General features: G+C 34.1%; 2 protein-coding genes and 1 long non-coding RNA gene across 4 annotated transcripts; 1 reads left to right on the top strand and 2 right to left on the bottom strand.

Annotated features, from left to right (window-relative positions):
• Window positions 1–54: 54 nt before the first annotated feature.
• Window positions 55–753, top strand: LOC108374981 (uncharacterized). The gene is made up of 3 exons (XM_017631043.1): window positions 55–92; window positions 170–403; window positions 462–753. Exons 1-3 carry the CDS (start codon window positions 84–86, stop codon window positions 660–662), a joined length of 444 nt encoding a protein of 147 aa, XP_017486532.1. The 5' UTR covers window positions 55–83; the 3' UTR covers window positions 663–753.
• A 3284-nt stretch (window positions 754–4037) lies between these two features.
• LOC108374982 (uncharacterized) lies at window positions 4038–5515 on the bottom strand. Of its 2 annotated transcripts, XR_001849112.1 has the most exons (4): window positions 5344–5515; window positions 4935–5258; window positions 4449–4724; window positions 4038–4382 (listed from the first exon to the last, which is right to left on the bottom strand). It is a non-coding gene; the product is annotated as an uncharacterized LOC108374982 (long non-coding RNA). The 2 variants fall into 2 exon arrangements; XR_001849111.1 differs by having other exon boundaries at window positions 4449–5258.
• Window positions 5516–5544: 29 nt separating this feature from the next.
• On the bottom strand, window positions 5545–6328 carry LOC108374980 (putative nuclease HARBI1; the record flags this gene model as incomplete). Its single annotated transcript, XM_017631041.1, has 3 exons — window positions 6080–6328; window positions 5873–6017; window positions 5545–5819 (listed from the first exon to the last, which is right to left on the bottom strand). Coding segments are annotated over exons 1-3 (621 nt in total), but the record flags the coding sequence as incomplete, so codon positions are not given.
• Window positions 6329–14738: the final 8410 nt, after the last annotated feature.

Here is a 14738-nt window from a genome sequence, read left to right as displayed (position 1 = left end):
TGAACGAATTGGAGAAGCGGGTAATAGCTCTAGTGGGAAGCAGCTATATGGAGGGGCAACCGGATGTCCAGGAGAATATTCCAATGGAAGAGGTAAGTTGAATTGTACCGTATTAAAAGCACATGCCAATATGCTAATCATATTGCAATATTCATTATACTATTTTTAGGAACTGCAATTAACATTGGGGGCGGCGGATGAAAATTTCCGCTTAGTCATGGAGGAAGACACCATGGTAATTCCTCCACTAACGGTGTCGGATGGCGAGTCGGAAATTCGGTGCGAAACTCCGAAAACGCCGAGGCAAACACCGCGCAGAACCGCTAAGCGGAAACGTGCGGAAGAATCGCCAACAAAGGCGAAATTTTTAAGAATTGCCGAGGCACAGGCCGAATCAGAAAAGGTAATTTTTTCAATACTGTATTTGTATTGAATTATTAATAAAACTTTTATTTTCTTAGAGGCTTGCTGAAAGTGCTGCAACCAACGCGGAGGCCAACCGCTCCAATGCTGAGGCAATATGCAGAATGGCTGCTGCCACAGAGCGAATGGCTACCGTAACTGCAACAATGGCAGAGGCCTTCACGGTGTTGGCGGAGGGGGTGAAAGCTTGTGCGCATGCTTTCGCCCAGTTTACTAATTCACTGGGCCCTCCCCAATAGATGTAAATTGTTTGTGTATATACTTTTCTTTTTCTTTTTTAAGGTTCATTAATTTTTTGTTAAAGTTAAGCTCCTTAGCTAACAAAACCAATATAAGTCCAAATTTGAGACTTTGTACAAAAATTATAAAAATTCCACAAACTGTTCTTCACAATTCCAAGCATTTTAATTTTGATTTCTAGAATAATGCAATTTTATAGCTTATTAAAATCGAGTATAATAAAGTGGAAGTTATTCTATAAATTAAAATTAGAATGCTTAAGATTGGGACGAAAAATGTATGCAATTTCTATAATTTTTCTACAAAGTCTCTAATTTGGACCTATATTGGTTTTGTTAGTTAAGGAGCTTAACTTTAAAAAAAAAATTAATGAACCTTAAAAAAGCAAAGAAAAGTAGTCAAAACTGGTACAAATTTTGATGTCCTATCTTTTATCGCGGGCTGTATGTATATATTGTTATTAATAATAAGTTAGATTATTATTAACTTATTTGTTGGTGCCTTTTTACTTTTTTGTTTTTCAAATGAATTGTTCTTAGTTGAATCTTGTTTTCTGAATTTGTTTCTATTGATAAGTATTCGTGCCTTGAGTATACGCTTTTTTTTAATATTCGCAATGTTTTTTATGCTATAAATTTTTGCTCAGTTTTTTTTTTCAAAGGATGGCTCATATTTTAACAAATACTATACAAATCTAAGTTTCACACTGTATACATAAATTAGAAGTATTCTGCCAAGTTTTATCCAAATCGCAAGATTTTTAATAAGAATTTCCAAAAAAAAGTATGTATGCATCCCAATTTTATTATAATTTGCAAATTTCAAATGTCTAAAAATTTGGGTTGTTTAATAATTTTTTGCTGTCCTGTGCATTTTTTCCATATAAAGCATTTTCAATCATTTTTTATATGGTAAAAATGCATAGGACAGCAAAAAATTAGTATAAAACAACGCGCATTTTCAGACATTTCAAATTTGCACATTATCATAATAAAATTGGGATGGATACATACTTTTTTTTTGGAAATGCTTATTAAAAATCTTGCCATTTGGATGCAACTTGGCAGAATACTTCTAAATTATGTACATATACAGTGTGAAGCTTAGATTTGTATAGCATTTGTTAAAATAGGAGACATTCTTTAAACAAAACAAAAAATTCACAAAAATATATAGCAAGAAAAACATTGCGAATATTAAAAAAAATATCACCGTATTAATTATTTAATGAATTATTTTATTTTCATTTAGCTTTGGTGGCTATTATTAACTAATTTAATTTTATTGTACTGATTTTGAAATAAATGAAATGGTAATTTAATAAAAACTTCGTTTTATATATTTAATATGTATAACAGCATTTAATGCATATTTTTATTTACATATATTATTTATTTTATCAAAGAAGAATTAATAAAAAAAGTTAATACTGAGGCTAAATAGTTTGCTTTTATTTTATTAGTTTTCTTACCGGCTACTGAAATTTTCTAGTGAAACTTAAATATGTACTTATAGTTGAATATATGTAATTTGGTTATGATTCAAAACAACAATTTTATTACGTGTGTCAAGTTATCACTATATTTTTCTAAATATAAAAAGTTAAATAAGTTTTTCTTTCCACAACAAACTTACAACAAAAAAGTTACAATTAATGCCGTATTTAACTTTTAAATGAGTTGAAATAATGCATTATATAACAGTTGTGCATGTACATAACAGTTGTGCACAAAATAAAAGGAGTCAAAATATCGCATTCCTATTATTTCGTGGACCACTCTAAATAATATCGGGTAGATATTTCCAATCAATTTATAATGTCGATACCCCAGTTATTTCAATGTCTACATGCATTCAGAGTACATAAAATGGTGAAAAATTTGTTAAGTCATTAAAAATATGTTTGCTTTAAATTTGTAGAAAAACATATCGTCACCTGAAACTCAAAAAGACGTAACAAAAATCATTGTTAAAATGCAAAAAGTCATAACTAATAAAAAATTCAAAATTTACTTTTTGATTTATATAATGGATTTCAACGAGTTACAACTTCCCACATCATTTTATGAAAAAAATAATGAAAATATTAGTCACGACTTTTTCAATCTCATTTACGATATTGTTACGTCTTTTTGCATTTCAGGTGACGATATGTATTTACTTATTTGGTACTTATTCAATAAGTGTCAGGGTGCCGGTAATGTTGTGGTATGATCCTTCTTTGTTATCAAACTGGTTCTTTAATTGACTTAATGCGCATTTGGCAGCTGTGCACTTCACTGATAGTTACGACCAATACCCCGGAATGAACTACTGTGGCCCTTGCACGGCGCCCATCAGCCGTTCGTCGTCATTGAAACGCTTCAAAACGTATTGGAATCGATGTAGTAAAGCAGTAACCGCCAAGCGCCCAGTGAAGACATTCGAATTCAATGATGTATCACCCCCGCAGTTGTATGTGTTAGAAAATTTGTATTAGCGCTGTTAAAAATGCCTGACTAGGCACATAAAACTCCTCTTTGGCATGGTTGTTTTTCGTTGTGATCTTTGTGCTTTCAATGCCGATATTTAGCCAAATATTCCATGCAATCTACGTACAAGAAATGAATAAGAGATCTAAAAAGGTACTAAACTTCCCGCTAAACACAACTCACCCTGCAAATTCCTCATCTTTGTTTCCGCTGTTTCCTCGTTAGTAAGTGATGCCAATTTGTCTGCATTGTCATGCATAATTTCTTGCAGCGATTTTAGTGCGGCCAGCGAGTCTTCACAATTTTTACTCAAGGCAGCGCCATCCACCGTTTCACTGCTTCTAGAGGTGCAAAACTATCGATAGTCAGGCCATCGATAGTTTTCGATATTATTTTCAAAACTATCGATATATCGTCGATAGTATCGTATTTATATGGTTTTGGCTCAATTTTCGTATGAAGATTTCCTTAAGAATATATTCCGAAATTACGTTTCGATAACCTTGTAAACTGCTGGACACTTTTTTTAATTGTTGAACCGTTCAGTAAGAAGTAAAGTTATTGAAAATTTGAAATGAATTGAAATGGAATAAAATTTGGCGTACTGAAATTTTATATTTGTGGTTTTCGATATCCTCCGTCGTATATAAGGCATTCATCAAGTAAATTTCAATTTTAGAAGAAGAAAACATTTTTTATCTGAGAAGTAATGGTTTTTATCTACCTTTTATTAAATAGTAAATAGTGGTTCATATATAATATTGGAAGTTTTGGTATAAATTAATTTGTATCAGTTTTTAGCGGTATTTTAAAAGATGCAAGGTTTTCCGTCAATTTCGAAGTTTGACATTACTCTTTTAAAAAAGTAGCAATCAAATTTTTATTTCAGCTTGGATGTTTAAGAGAAATGAAAAGAAAAGAAGAAATAAAACTTAAATAAATACTGAATCACATGTCTGTCGGACTATCGATAGGACCAAAAAACAATCGATAGTAGGGAAAAATAAAAAACATCGATACTATCGATAGTGCCATCGATAGTTTTGCACCTCTAACTGCTTCCCGTACTGGAAAGCGCACGCACATTATCAAGCAACGGAAATAGAACTTGCCAAATGAGCGTCTGTTATGTGGGCTGGTTCAACAAACGACCATGCCAAAAAGAATGCGGCAAAGAGCATTGTGAACCGCACTCGCGGCGGTAACTATGCAATTACCAACTGAAGACACATAGGTATCAGCGGCTCACTGAAATGGTGAAATATGTATACACATTCCTTTGAAAATAATACCAAACAGAACACGCAATTTTACCTATGGTGATCATTTGCATTCCAATATTTCTCAGGCAGAGAAGCGAGTATTATGCCAACAGCATTGATGTAGTTTTGTATCTCTTTTTGTGGTATCCATGAATAACCCTTCACAACAGCACCGGCACTCACAAATTCAATTGTTTTTTATTGGTTTACAGCGAAACGCCCGCACAGTGTAAGGGCGCTGTTGGGTTGGTTGTTTTGTAATAGATTTAGGAACATTTTCAGCAATATAGGCTGTATTGATGCTTGGAAACAGCGGGCAACAATTGCTCTATAAGAGTTAATGAAAATGTAAACAATTATGAAATATGGGTTTGCTTTAGGGTTGTGCGATTATTCGATTACTCGAGCAAGTTGGTTAATCAGTTGTTCGATTAACATATTACATTTAAAGTATGATAATGATTAATACGATATTAATTAAGGTTTTGAATAATCAATTAATTGCACAGCCCTAGCTTGCTTCTTCCGAATAGCTTACGCAAGAATCCTTTTAATGTCCACCGGTTCGATTTCGTATGAACGAGCAATCGTGCATACATTGCTACTAAAGCCGGCGCAGGTGTGGAACTTTTTCATTGAGGCTATAAAAATCAATAAATTTAGCTGGTTAGTTCGCAGTTTTAGCGGTGCCATTTAACGGCTCGCCAAGTATGTTCATTGAACGTGAAAAATAAATACTGTTGATTTGTTGAATATGCATTACATATAATGCAAAAAGCGTTGCCCATTTTATTGTGCAGAGGAAGATGAAAAAAAAAATTGATGACAAATAAAGGCGTTAGTTAACGTGCATTGAACAAATCTAGAAAATAAAGGCAGTCATTCATGATAAAAGCGAACTCAAATAAAATAAATAAGTTGATATAATTTGCTATAATGGTACTTACTTGCGTCTCTTGGTGGATGGCTGGCCTATCATCGAGACGATCGTTGACGGCATATATTAAGTTATACGAATATTAAAAAAAAATTTGCTATAATTCGTTGCTGAACACGTTTCGCTACTGAAGAAGGTGCTGCGGAATCGTCATTAGTGGTTAGTATTTCGGGATCATAAACAACCCGATCGTCAAAATCGGTTGGTTGATCGCCCAAACGACCGTTATGCAATGTTGCGCACGTNCCAAACGAACGTTATGCAATGTTGCGCACGCGTTAACTACTCGGCCAGCAAAGCCGGGGTCATACAAAAGTACTCTTTGCCGTGATAAGCACCGCCATGTGCCTTTAAGGACGCCAAAGAGTCTCTCGATCGGGTTACGTGCTTTACATAGCGCCTCGTTGTAGCGAAACTTTGGTGTTCCTTCTGGCTCGTTTGGTAAAGGTGTCATCAGCCATGGCTCCAGCGGGTATCCAGAATCGCCTGAAATTATTTTCTTTTAATATTTCTATTCGTATGGAATTAAAACAACTTACCTATCAAAAACGTGTTGTGATTTCCAGTTTCAAATGATCGCTGCATGACCCGACGCGCTGCAGAGAAGCTCCAAATAAACGAATCATGTCGTGCTCCCGGAAATTTTGCATTCACGTTTAAAATTTTAAGATTTGGATCACATATCTATAAGTTTGAACCATTATAAAATAACAATATAAATTTTCATGATGTACATTTGTTCTTACCATTTGCACGTTCATCGAATGGTACCCATGGTGATTGACATAATTTGATTCATTATTTTTGGGAGCCAAAATTGCAACATGGGTGCAGTCGATTGCACCGATAGTTCCTGCTACAAATGGTGAAGGTGCAGACGCAAAAATTTCCTTTGCCGCTTGGCACTCCAGTTGCGTCATAGGGAACTTCACTTTGGAGGTAAACATTGAATTGTTGATTGCGTCAGTCACACGGTGTATGCAACGGCTTATCGATGTTTGGCTCATAGATATGCCCCACTGTTCACCTACTGGGCGTTGATAGCATCCAGTGGCATAAAACCGTAGAGCAGCTAGAACCTTCAACGAGTACATAAACACATGCTTATACAAGATGCTTTCTAGCGGTAATAGCAATTGTACGTTTTACAGAAAAAGCTGTTCCACGTCACATAAGGTTTATTAAAGTTAAAAGCAGCTTTTTCTGTAAATCCTTGAAACCTTCAGACCCTGCAATTCGTACTACTGCTGGAACGCACCTATAATATTTAATAAAGTTGAAATACATGTATATTGACTTACCTGCTTTTCAGTCGATAACGCTGTTATTCGCGATCCTCTTAATTGATTGTCAAGTTGCGACACCAAATTTTCAACCATGCCGGGACTGAGTCTATATAGCCTCCGGAACTCCGTTAACGTTAGTTCGAAAGGGTTATCGATTTCGCGAAGCCTACGCCGCTCAATTCTTGGCACGTTTAATGGCTGCTCATTATCGTTATCATATAAAAATGATGCAATGTATGCAAATGCCATTTTTTAACACAATCTTCACAATTTTCTCAATTTTCTCAATTTAGCTTCACAGCAAAATTTGTAAACAACAGCTTAACAAAGAAAAACTAGATGCTGTTAGCTTAACCACAAAAATAATTGTCACCAAACAGCTGACTGCGTTTGTTAACACTAAACAATGACAAATATGGTTAATGTTGATAAACAATCACTTAACCCCAAAAAAAGGTGTTAACTATAGATAACAACGTGAAATGTGGTTAAAATAAGATTCAGAATCGCACTACAGATTTTTCACACTGCCCTTAAGAATTTGATAGAAACTTGTAGGTAGCCAGTGACAGAAATTTCTAACAGTCTTGCCACTCAAACGATTTGTCAAATGATAGTCACTGTTCTTGCAGGGGTACATACTTAGCGGTTCGGCTGTCGTTAACGCTCGCGGTTAATAATTTGCTTGAATGAATTTATAAAATTCTGACATCCGATAGACTTGCCGGTAAATGTTTGGAGCTTAAGTTGTGGCAATTTTGAGTACGCCTGCATTATGCGTGTTGTCAACGTCACAGTGTAGTCCTCAACTAGCTGCGATTGGATGGCAGCGCGTCCTCCGTCGTCGGTATCCAACTTCTCGATATCAGTTTGGATAGAAAGAACTTGCTTAAAGTAGGATTCAAGAATTCCCAAGCGACATTTTTATTCTGCGTTCAAAAGAACCTTTCCACCAGGTCGTAGACTAGTATCAACGATATTCCTAATGCGCAAAATATTTTTCTTTATGTTCACACGCTGCTATTTCAGTTCATCCAGAGACATTTTCAATCTGAAACCAAAGAAAGTTGTATAGGAAGTGTGGAAATTAATCAATATCTATATAATGCAGAGGACGTTGTACGCAAGAGGAAGGAAACCATATGAAAAACTAAATGCATTCAACAAAAAATTGATTTATTCGCTTATGGAACAAAAAACCGTTCGAAAATAAACAATCAATGGGCGCGTTTCTAAGACGTAGCTGTTGTTATACTGTTTCGTGTTTGTCTTCGAAACGCACAGTTGAGTAGTTCCGCTCAGCTCAACAGTTGGCAACTTTTCGCCATTTTTTCAAGCGCAAAATTTTTACGCTAGCTCAACTCAACGTGTTGGACTTAGCTTAAACAGCTGATCGCAAAGACTTACGCCGCTTGCATTAAATTTAACGCCGCTTTGTTAGGTGGCAGTTGCAAACAAATTTATTCAATTTTATATTACTGATGTTATAAAGTAACTAAAATATTTTATACTAAAACCTCTTTTCTAAATATATGTTTTTAAGATGTTTACTATATAATTATACACTGTTTAATTCATTATAACATTGAACGATTTTTTCAACACGGCGGCAGCTCAGCGTTGAATTCTAAATACTATCGGCGCAACTATCTCTATTTATTGCAATTTCATTTGTTTACATTTATCAGCTGCTCATTTCGCAGCATATTCATCAAGTCGTTTCTAAGACTTAATTGTTGGGTCCAACAGTTGCCAGCAGTTTCGTAGCATTTGAGCTAAACAGCTTCATCTTATAAAAATGCCCAATATCATTTGAACAAAACAAAGCTACACTGGCGATTGAAACTGAGTGCGTGGTGATTTTATGTACAATATATACAATGTTTTTCACATAAATTTTTTTGTCATATTTTATAAAAATATTTTTCATGCTTTAGCCAAATCCAAAACATTAATTAACACTTTCAAACTTATTCAAGCTCTAGAAAAATGCAACAAATTTTCACAAAAATTTTGGATTTTTAATCAGAATTCTTGGATATGCAGTTACATGGCTCAAGTTTTACGCGGCTAAATACCGCATAGACCTTTGATACTTTTTTGCTGATGGCTTTTTTCCATACAAAGATGAATTTGAACAAAATGCGCAAGCACGTTTGCAAAAACTAAAATAAAAAATCAACGCCAGATTTTATAAATTCCAATTCTTATATGAACAAAAATGCGTGAGTACAAGGTACTCATGAAATTTGATATGTAGACATATGCGAACGGCAAAGCATAAAAGTACGTTTACATATAAATATAATCTCAATCAAAGCTCGTTAGCTGTCAAATTGGTTGTGCTTGTTATTCACACAACTCGAGGAAGAGTTAAACTTCTTTTCTGTGCCACCGTGGTCACTTTTTTCTGCAACACATATTATGCCATTTAAATATATTTTAGCCTAATATGTTATTAAAAATACCTTTACAAACCTATTTTCCTTACTAGCTTCAATTTTTGTTTACTTTAACATTTGACATTCCTCCTCTTCTTCGTAAGTATAATCGATAAAACTAGGTTGGACACCAAAAAGTTATCGGTTTAATCTGAGATATTTTTAATTATAATTTTGCATGGCTAATTTTTTTTTCTAGTAACAGTTTAGGGAGTTAAGCTCGAAAATTAGGATCATCTTTTTATATGTAAAGCTATTATTAGGCGATTCAGTTACATACATACAAATGTAGGTTAGGTCAGAAATTAAACATTAATTTCACTTAATTTTTTTCATTTTGCTGATTTAATTTTTTTATTCGTTTTCATTTTTAATTCTTTTAATACATAAAATTATCGGTATGATTGATAAAATATGTTACTTGTATATACTTGTGACTCAAGGGCGTTAAAATATCTTGGAAACACCGCATCAGTTATTGTTTTTGAGCTTATAGTTTGAGCATTTCTATTTGTATATATTCCTAAGTTTATTTTTTTTTTTCGGAATATAATCTGTGATTCATGTAAATGAGAGCGATTTTTGGGAGAGTTGTGTAGAGATTGAAGTTGCAGGATTTTACCCGATGCTTCTTTGTTCCGTACGTTTTGCTGTTACTCACTTTTTACTCTCACTTCAGAGAGTGATTTTGCTGTTTGACCTTTTTCCAGGAATTTACACGAAAAGTATTGGATCAGAGCTATTATATCATCCATACATATGCATATTATACATACATATATTGATGTATGTTCATCAGTTATCAACGGTCCCAGTTAAAATGATTTCAGTATTTTTTTAAATTTTCGCTATGCTTTTTTATCAAATTATACTACTAAACCTATGCCTAAAACCATCTACGAATATCAAAACCAGCGCATGAATCACATATGATGACAATCGTCTGAACGATATCGTGTCGAGATTGTTTTGCTTCATAAAAATCAAAAATTGTTTGATCGTTTGTGCGATATCGTCAACTCGATTCCAGTTTTGCTTCACGTAACAGTAACAGTAACACGTAACAGCAACACAAATGCATAAATCAGTGTTTTGACAACATCCTTTTTTCAGTATCGTTTGAACGACTATCGTTTCAAAGTTAAGTGATTCATGCCCAGTTGCAACAAATGAGTCCATACCATATATCTGTGGTCATAAGCAATAATCGCCCAAGTCGAAAAACCTGAATTCGAGAAAAAGCGCTTTAAAGATTTGGGTTGTAATGTTAACCTTATGGGGAAACCAAAAGACTTTCATTTATAAGTTTTTAAATAGAATAGGTAACGAGATGGGAGTTTCACGTAGACATGGAACAATAGTTGCAGAAAATGATAGCATATATAACTCAATTCTTTCTTAAGTCGACTTAGGTGGTTATTGCTTACGACCACAGATATGTAAAACTCCTATATTGGCAGTAAGAGCTAGTACCGTCCGAAAACACTACATTTATAACTAAATATATGTACACAACACATACACAAAAACGGCACTCACGTACACAATACATATACAAAAACCGTACTAAACTGTCTCGCTCTGATTTCGGAATGCTTACACATTGGGAAGTTAGCTTACCGCCAATATAGAAGTGTTACATATATGGTCCATACATACTTATGTATGTACATACCCTGCAAAAAATGGGACTAATCTGGGATGACTCCGGGAGCAATCGCAAAGGAGCATGCGACTAATACCACTTTTGATCTCTTTAAATGGAATGAACTGTTCGCTTTTGTTCGAGCATGTCCTATGAAGAGACTAATTGTTCACCTTTATACCCGAACGGGTATAAAAAGCGACTAGTCACTTTAAAAAAATATAAATAAAAATTTGCACCAGCTAAAATTCGAACCGGGTTGCTCAGTTTAGTTAAGCGAATACTCTTTCTGTGTGCCAACGCCGCACATGAAATTTCATTGACTAAGTGCGTACATATCATTAAATCGTTAATAGTACCCGTTAGAGATGAGTTGAGGACTAATTGATCTCAAATTATACCCGTAAGGGATGAGTTGAGACTAATTGACCTCCATTAGTACCCGTATGAGACTAGTTGCGACTAATTAATGCCCAATTGTACCCGATTGAGAGTAATCTCGGAATACTCTCTTTAGATATTATCGCACATTTTTTTGCAGGGTACCTAGGTACAAAGCCGTATGCATCTGCGGAGTTTAAATAATCAGATGTAATAATCAATTGTAGCGCATTTCCTCTTACTATGCATATGCCTAAATGTATGCAACCATTTACAATAGCAAGCAAGTACAGGGTGCTTCTAATGAAAATCAAAATTTTATGCTGAAATACACATGCTAAGCCCTTCGAAATTTTGTGCTGGGACATGCGTTACAGCTTAGCAAATTTTACCCCTACCGAAACCAAATATGTATACACATCAAAAAGCGCTGTTTAAAACTTGCACTAATTTTACTAAATTTCAAAAGGCATGTAACTGCATATCCAAGAATTCAGATTAAAAAGTTAAAAATTTTTATGGAAATTTGTTGCATTTTTCTAAAAATTTTATTACTTTACAAGTTTGATTAATGTTTGTATATGGTTTTGTTTAAAGCATGAAAAGCATTTTTATTAAAAATTATATATCGTCACCTGAAATGCAAAAAGACGTAAGAACATCGTAACTGAAATACAAAAAGTCGTGACTAAAAATTTTAATTTTGGCGGACACGCCATATCTTTAAATGAAATTAATTGGTGCTCGTATGTATGTACATACATATGTATATGCATGTGTGTGCACCAATCTATTAATATCGTTGAATTATTTTAATATCTATTGCAAAATTTTATACAGACAAGACTAAAAAGTAGAAAATAAATAATAGGCCTTATCATGAGTTTCGCCCGAAAAAAGTTCACCCGAAAATTTGTCATCCGCCCATAGTAAATACATGGAAACCAAAAGTGAAAAGTGAAACTCATGATAAGGCTGAATATAAAAACACTTTTTAACCCTTCGTCTGACACATGAGCCCAGCCAGGCCTTTTCCATTTTCAAATTACAAAAAGGGCACTTTAAAATAGCTAGGGGCTTGAAATTTCAGGTAGCTTACTAAAGTTTAGTGAACTACCAATCTGTAAAAACATCATGTTGGTATCATATATATAAAGCTAGATATATAGACATGTTGATTAATACATCACATTCGTAACACAGAGGTCTGGCTGGACCCACATATATTCCTATGCAAGTTTTACCTAAAATGAAGGAATGCAACCGTTTTTCAAAGTTTTCATTTGAATTTTTGAATCATCATGGCAAGAGATGATTGAATTTTTACCTAAAATGAAGGAATGCAACCGTTTTTCAAAGTTTTCTTTTGAATTTTTGAATTATCATGGCAAGAGATAATTTGCATTTTTACCTAAAATGAAGGAATGCAACCGTTTTTTCAAAATTTTCTTTTGAATTTTTGAATTATCATGGCAAGAGATGATTTGCATTTCAACCTAAAATGAAGGAATGCAACGGAATGCAATGGAATATTACTCCATTATAATTCAGAATCCTTTGGATCTCCGTCCTGCTGGAAAACAACTTCTTCCGCCAGTTTTGCGCTTTTGTCTACAAAGTCCGGCAAATTTGTTTGGAGGATATGTTCATTATACTTTTATATGAACCCATGGCACCAAATGCCTGCAAGTAATACATCCCAAGCCATTAAGCTGAAAGACTGAAAAGGGGTAATATGGGGCGATGGAAGGTATTAATTGTTTCCAAAGCGCTAAAAAGGCATATTTTTGGTAAAGACCTCATCAACATCTTCAAAAACACCATGCCAAGAAAAACGTCTAACATGATGGCCAGCACAAATCCCAGATCTCAAAGCTATCGAAAAATTGAGCGCTGTGGTCAAGAGAGGATTAGCATAACATAAGCGAGCTCCAGTAATATGGAAGAGCTTTGGAGGCGAGTAAAATTAAAATGGGGTAATATTCCAAGCGAAATCATAGAAAACTCAGTAGAAAGCATTCCCAGACGTATGAAAATCGCTATTAAAAGCAAGGGAGTCTCCACAATCCTCTTGATATATACCTTCCAAAATCTCAAAACATAAAGGTTCAAAACTGAGAGAAGAGAGTTGCCTTCCGTTTTTGCTGTGAATCACTTGTTAGTTTTTTTGTATACTAGGCTTTATACCTTAGATAATAAGGACAAATTGCTGAAAATTTCAAAGCAATTCGCTTATTATTAAAAAATTTATGTTACTGTGAGTAATAAAAAGTCGAACATGCACTCGGTTTTGATCGCCAGTGTATTTAAATAATAAAATAAAAAATAAAGCACTTAAGTTAAGTAAATATTTGAATAACATACAACAAATAAGTTTAACTGAACAAATGTTGCACATAATTTCTATATAAATGCATACAATTTGCATGTGGGTCCAGCCAGACTCATGCGTACCGAATGTGCCAATCGAAACATGTGTCTGACGGAGAGTTAATGCTTTTATAAATAGACTCAGTCCCATAGAATTTGTTTGATAACTTTTGATTTTGAAATTTTAGCAAACGTCATTATAAAAAATTTATGTGATTGCAAATGAAAAGCGTGGGGCGCATGCATATCACAGCGCACGGCAGTGCGCGCGAGTGACGAAAGCAGCAACAGTAGCTGAAATGACTGGCTTATATATACACGAGATTTGGAAGTTTTTATCCAGACGTCCAATCGACATGTTTGATATATCGTTGGAAAGGTCTTTTTTTTTTTTTTTTTTTTTTTTTTTAGAACTGGAATGCATCCTGCGTGTGAATATATTCCATACCGGAGAGAAAAAATTATGCAATAAAATAGGGCAAAACTGCTTCTTCAGGAAAATATTATTCTCCTCTTAATCGTATTAATAAAACCACTGAACTTATCATTTACTTTTCGTTTCATAATTTAAAATTTTTACCTCACTAACTGAACAGACTTCACAGGGCTGCATGGGAAATCTGAAAGTGATTAATTGAGTTATTGTTAGACAGATACATAGAGCTTAGTTAAGAGCTAAATTTCTAAATATTTTTAATTGCGCAATCAAAAGCGAATGTCAAAATATAGGCAAACCCCGTGGTAGAAAAAAGAAGGTAGTTTCACTTAGTGACATTAGCAGCCATGCAGCCATTTGACTTTTGCTGAGCTTATGACATTTTCATCAAAATCAAGCTACCAGATTGAAAATTATAATACAACTTTTTCGGAAAAGAATTTTGTCGACAAAGAAAAAAATAATTTTTTTTTTAAATAATAAAAATAAAAATGAGTGGCGCATTTGAAAGCTGCAAAAATACAAAATACCACGGCAAGGAAGACGGTACAAAATTGTTTAAATTTAGAGGGCTTCCTTTTGTGAGACAGTACCAGTAAAGTTTTCAAAGCGGTCTACGAGAAACAAAAATTTGGGAACCCCTGCGTTAGATCAACACAGAATAGTCAATTCTGAACAGTACACTAGCATTACCAGAAGTGTTCGAAAAATGTATTACAATCAAATAAAATAAAAATACCTTTTTAGTATCGACGGTACTTAGACAATAAAACATCTGAATAAAAGATGCAAACAAGTAATTTTTAGCAAAAAAAAAACGACTTCAACTCTCTTATAAAAAAAAAA

The sequence above is a fragment of the Rhagoletis zephyria genome, unplaced genomic scaffold (genome assembly GCF_001687245.7).
Source record: "Rhagoletis zephyria isolate East Lansing unplaced genomic scaffold, Rhagoletis_zephyria_1.1 Rzeph_scaffold_08343, whole genome shotgun sequence".
Taxonomy (NCBI): Eukaryota; Metazoa; Arthropoda; class Insecta; order Diptera; family Tephritidae; genus Rhagoletis; species Rhagoletis zephyria.
Note: the sequence above shows the minus strand (reverse complement) of the source record. Positions and strands in the feature narration are given on the sequence as shown.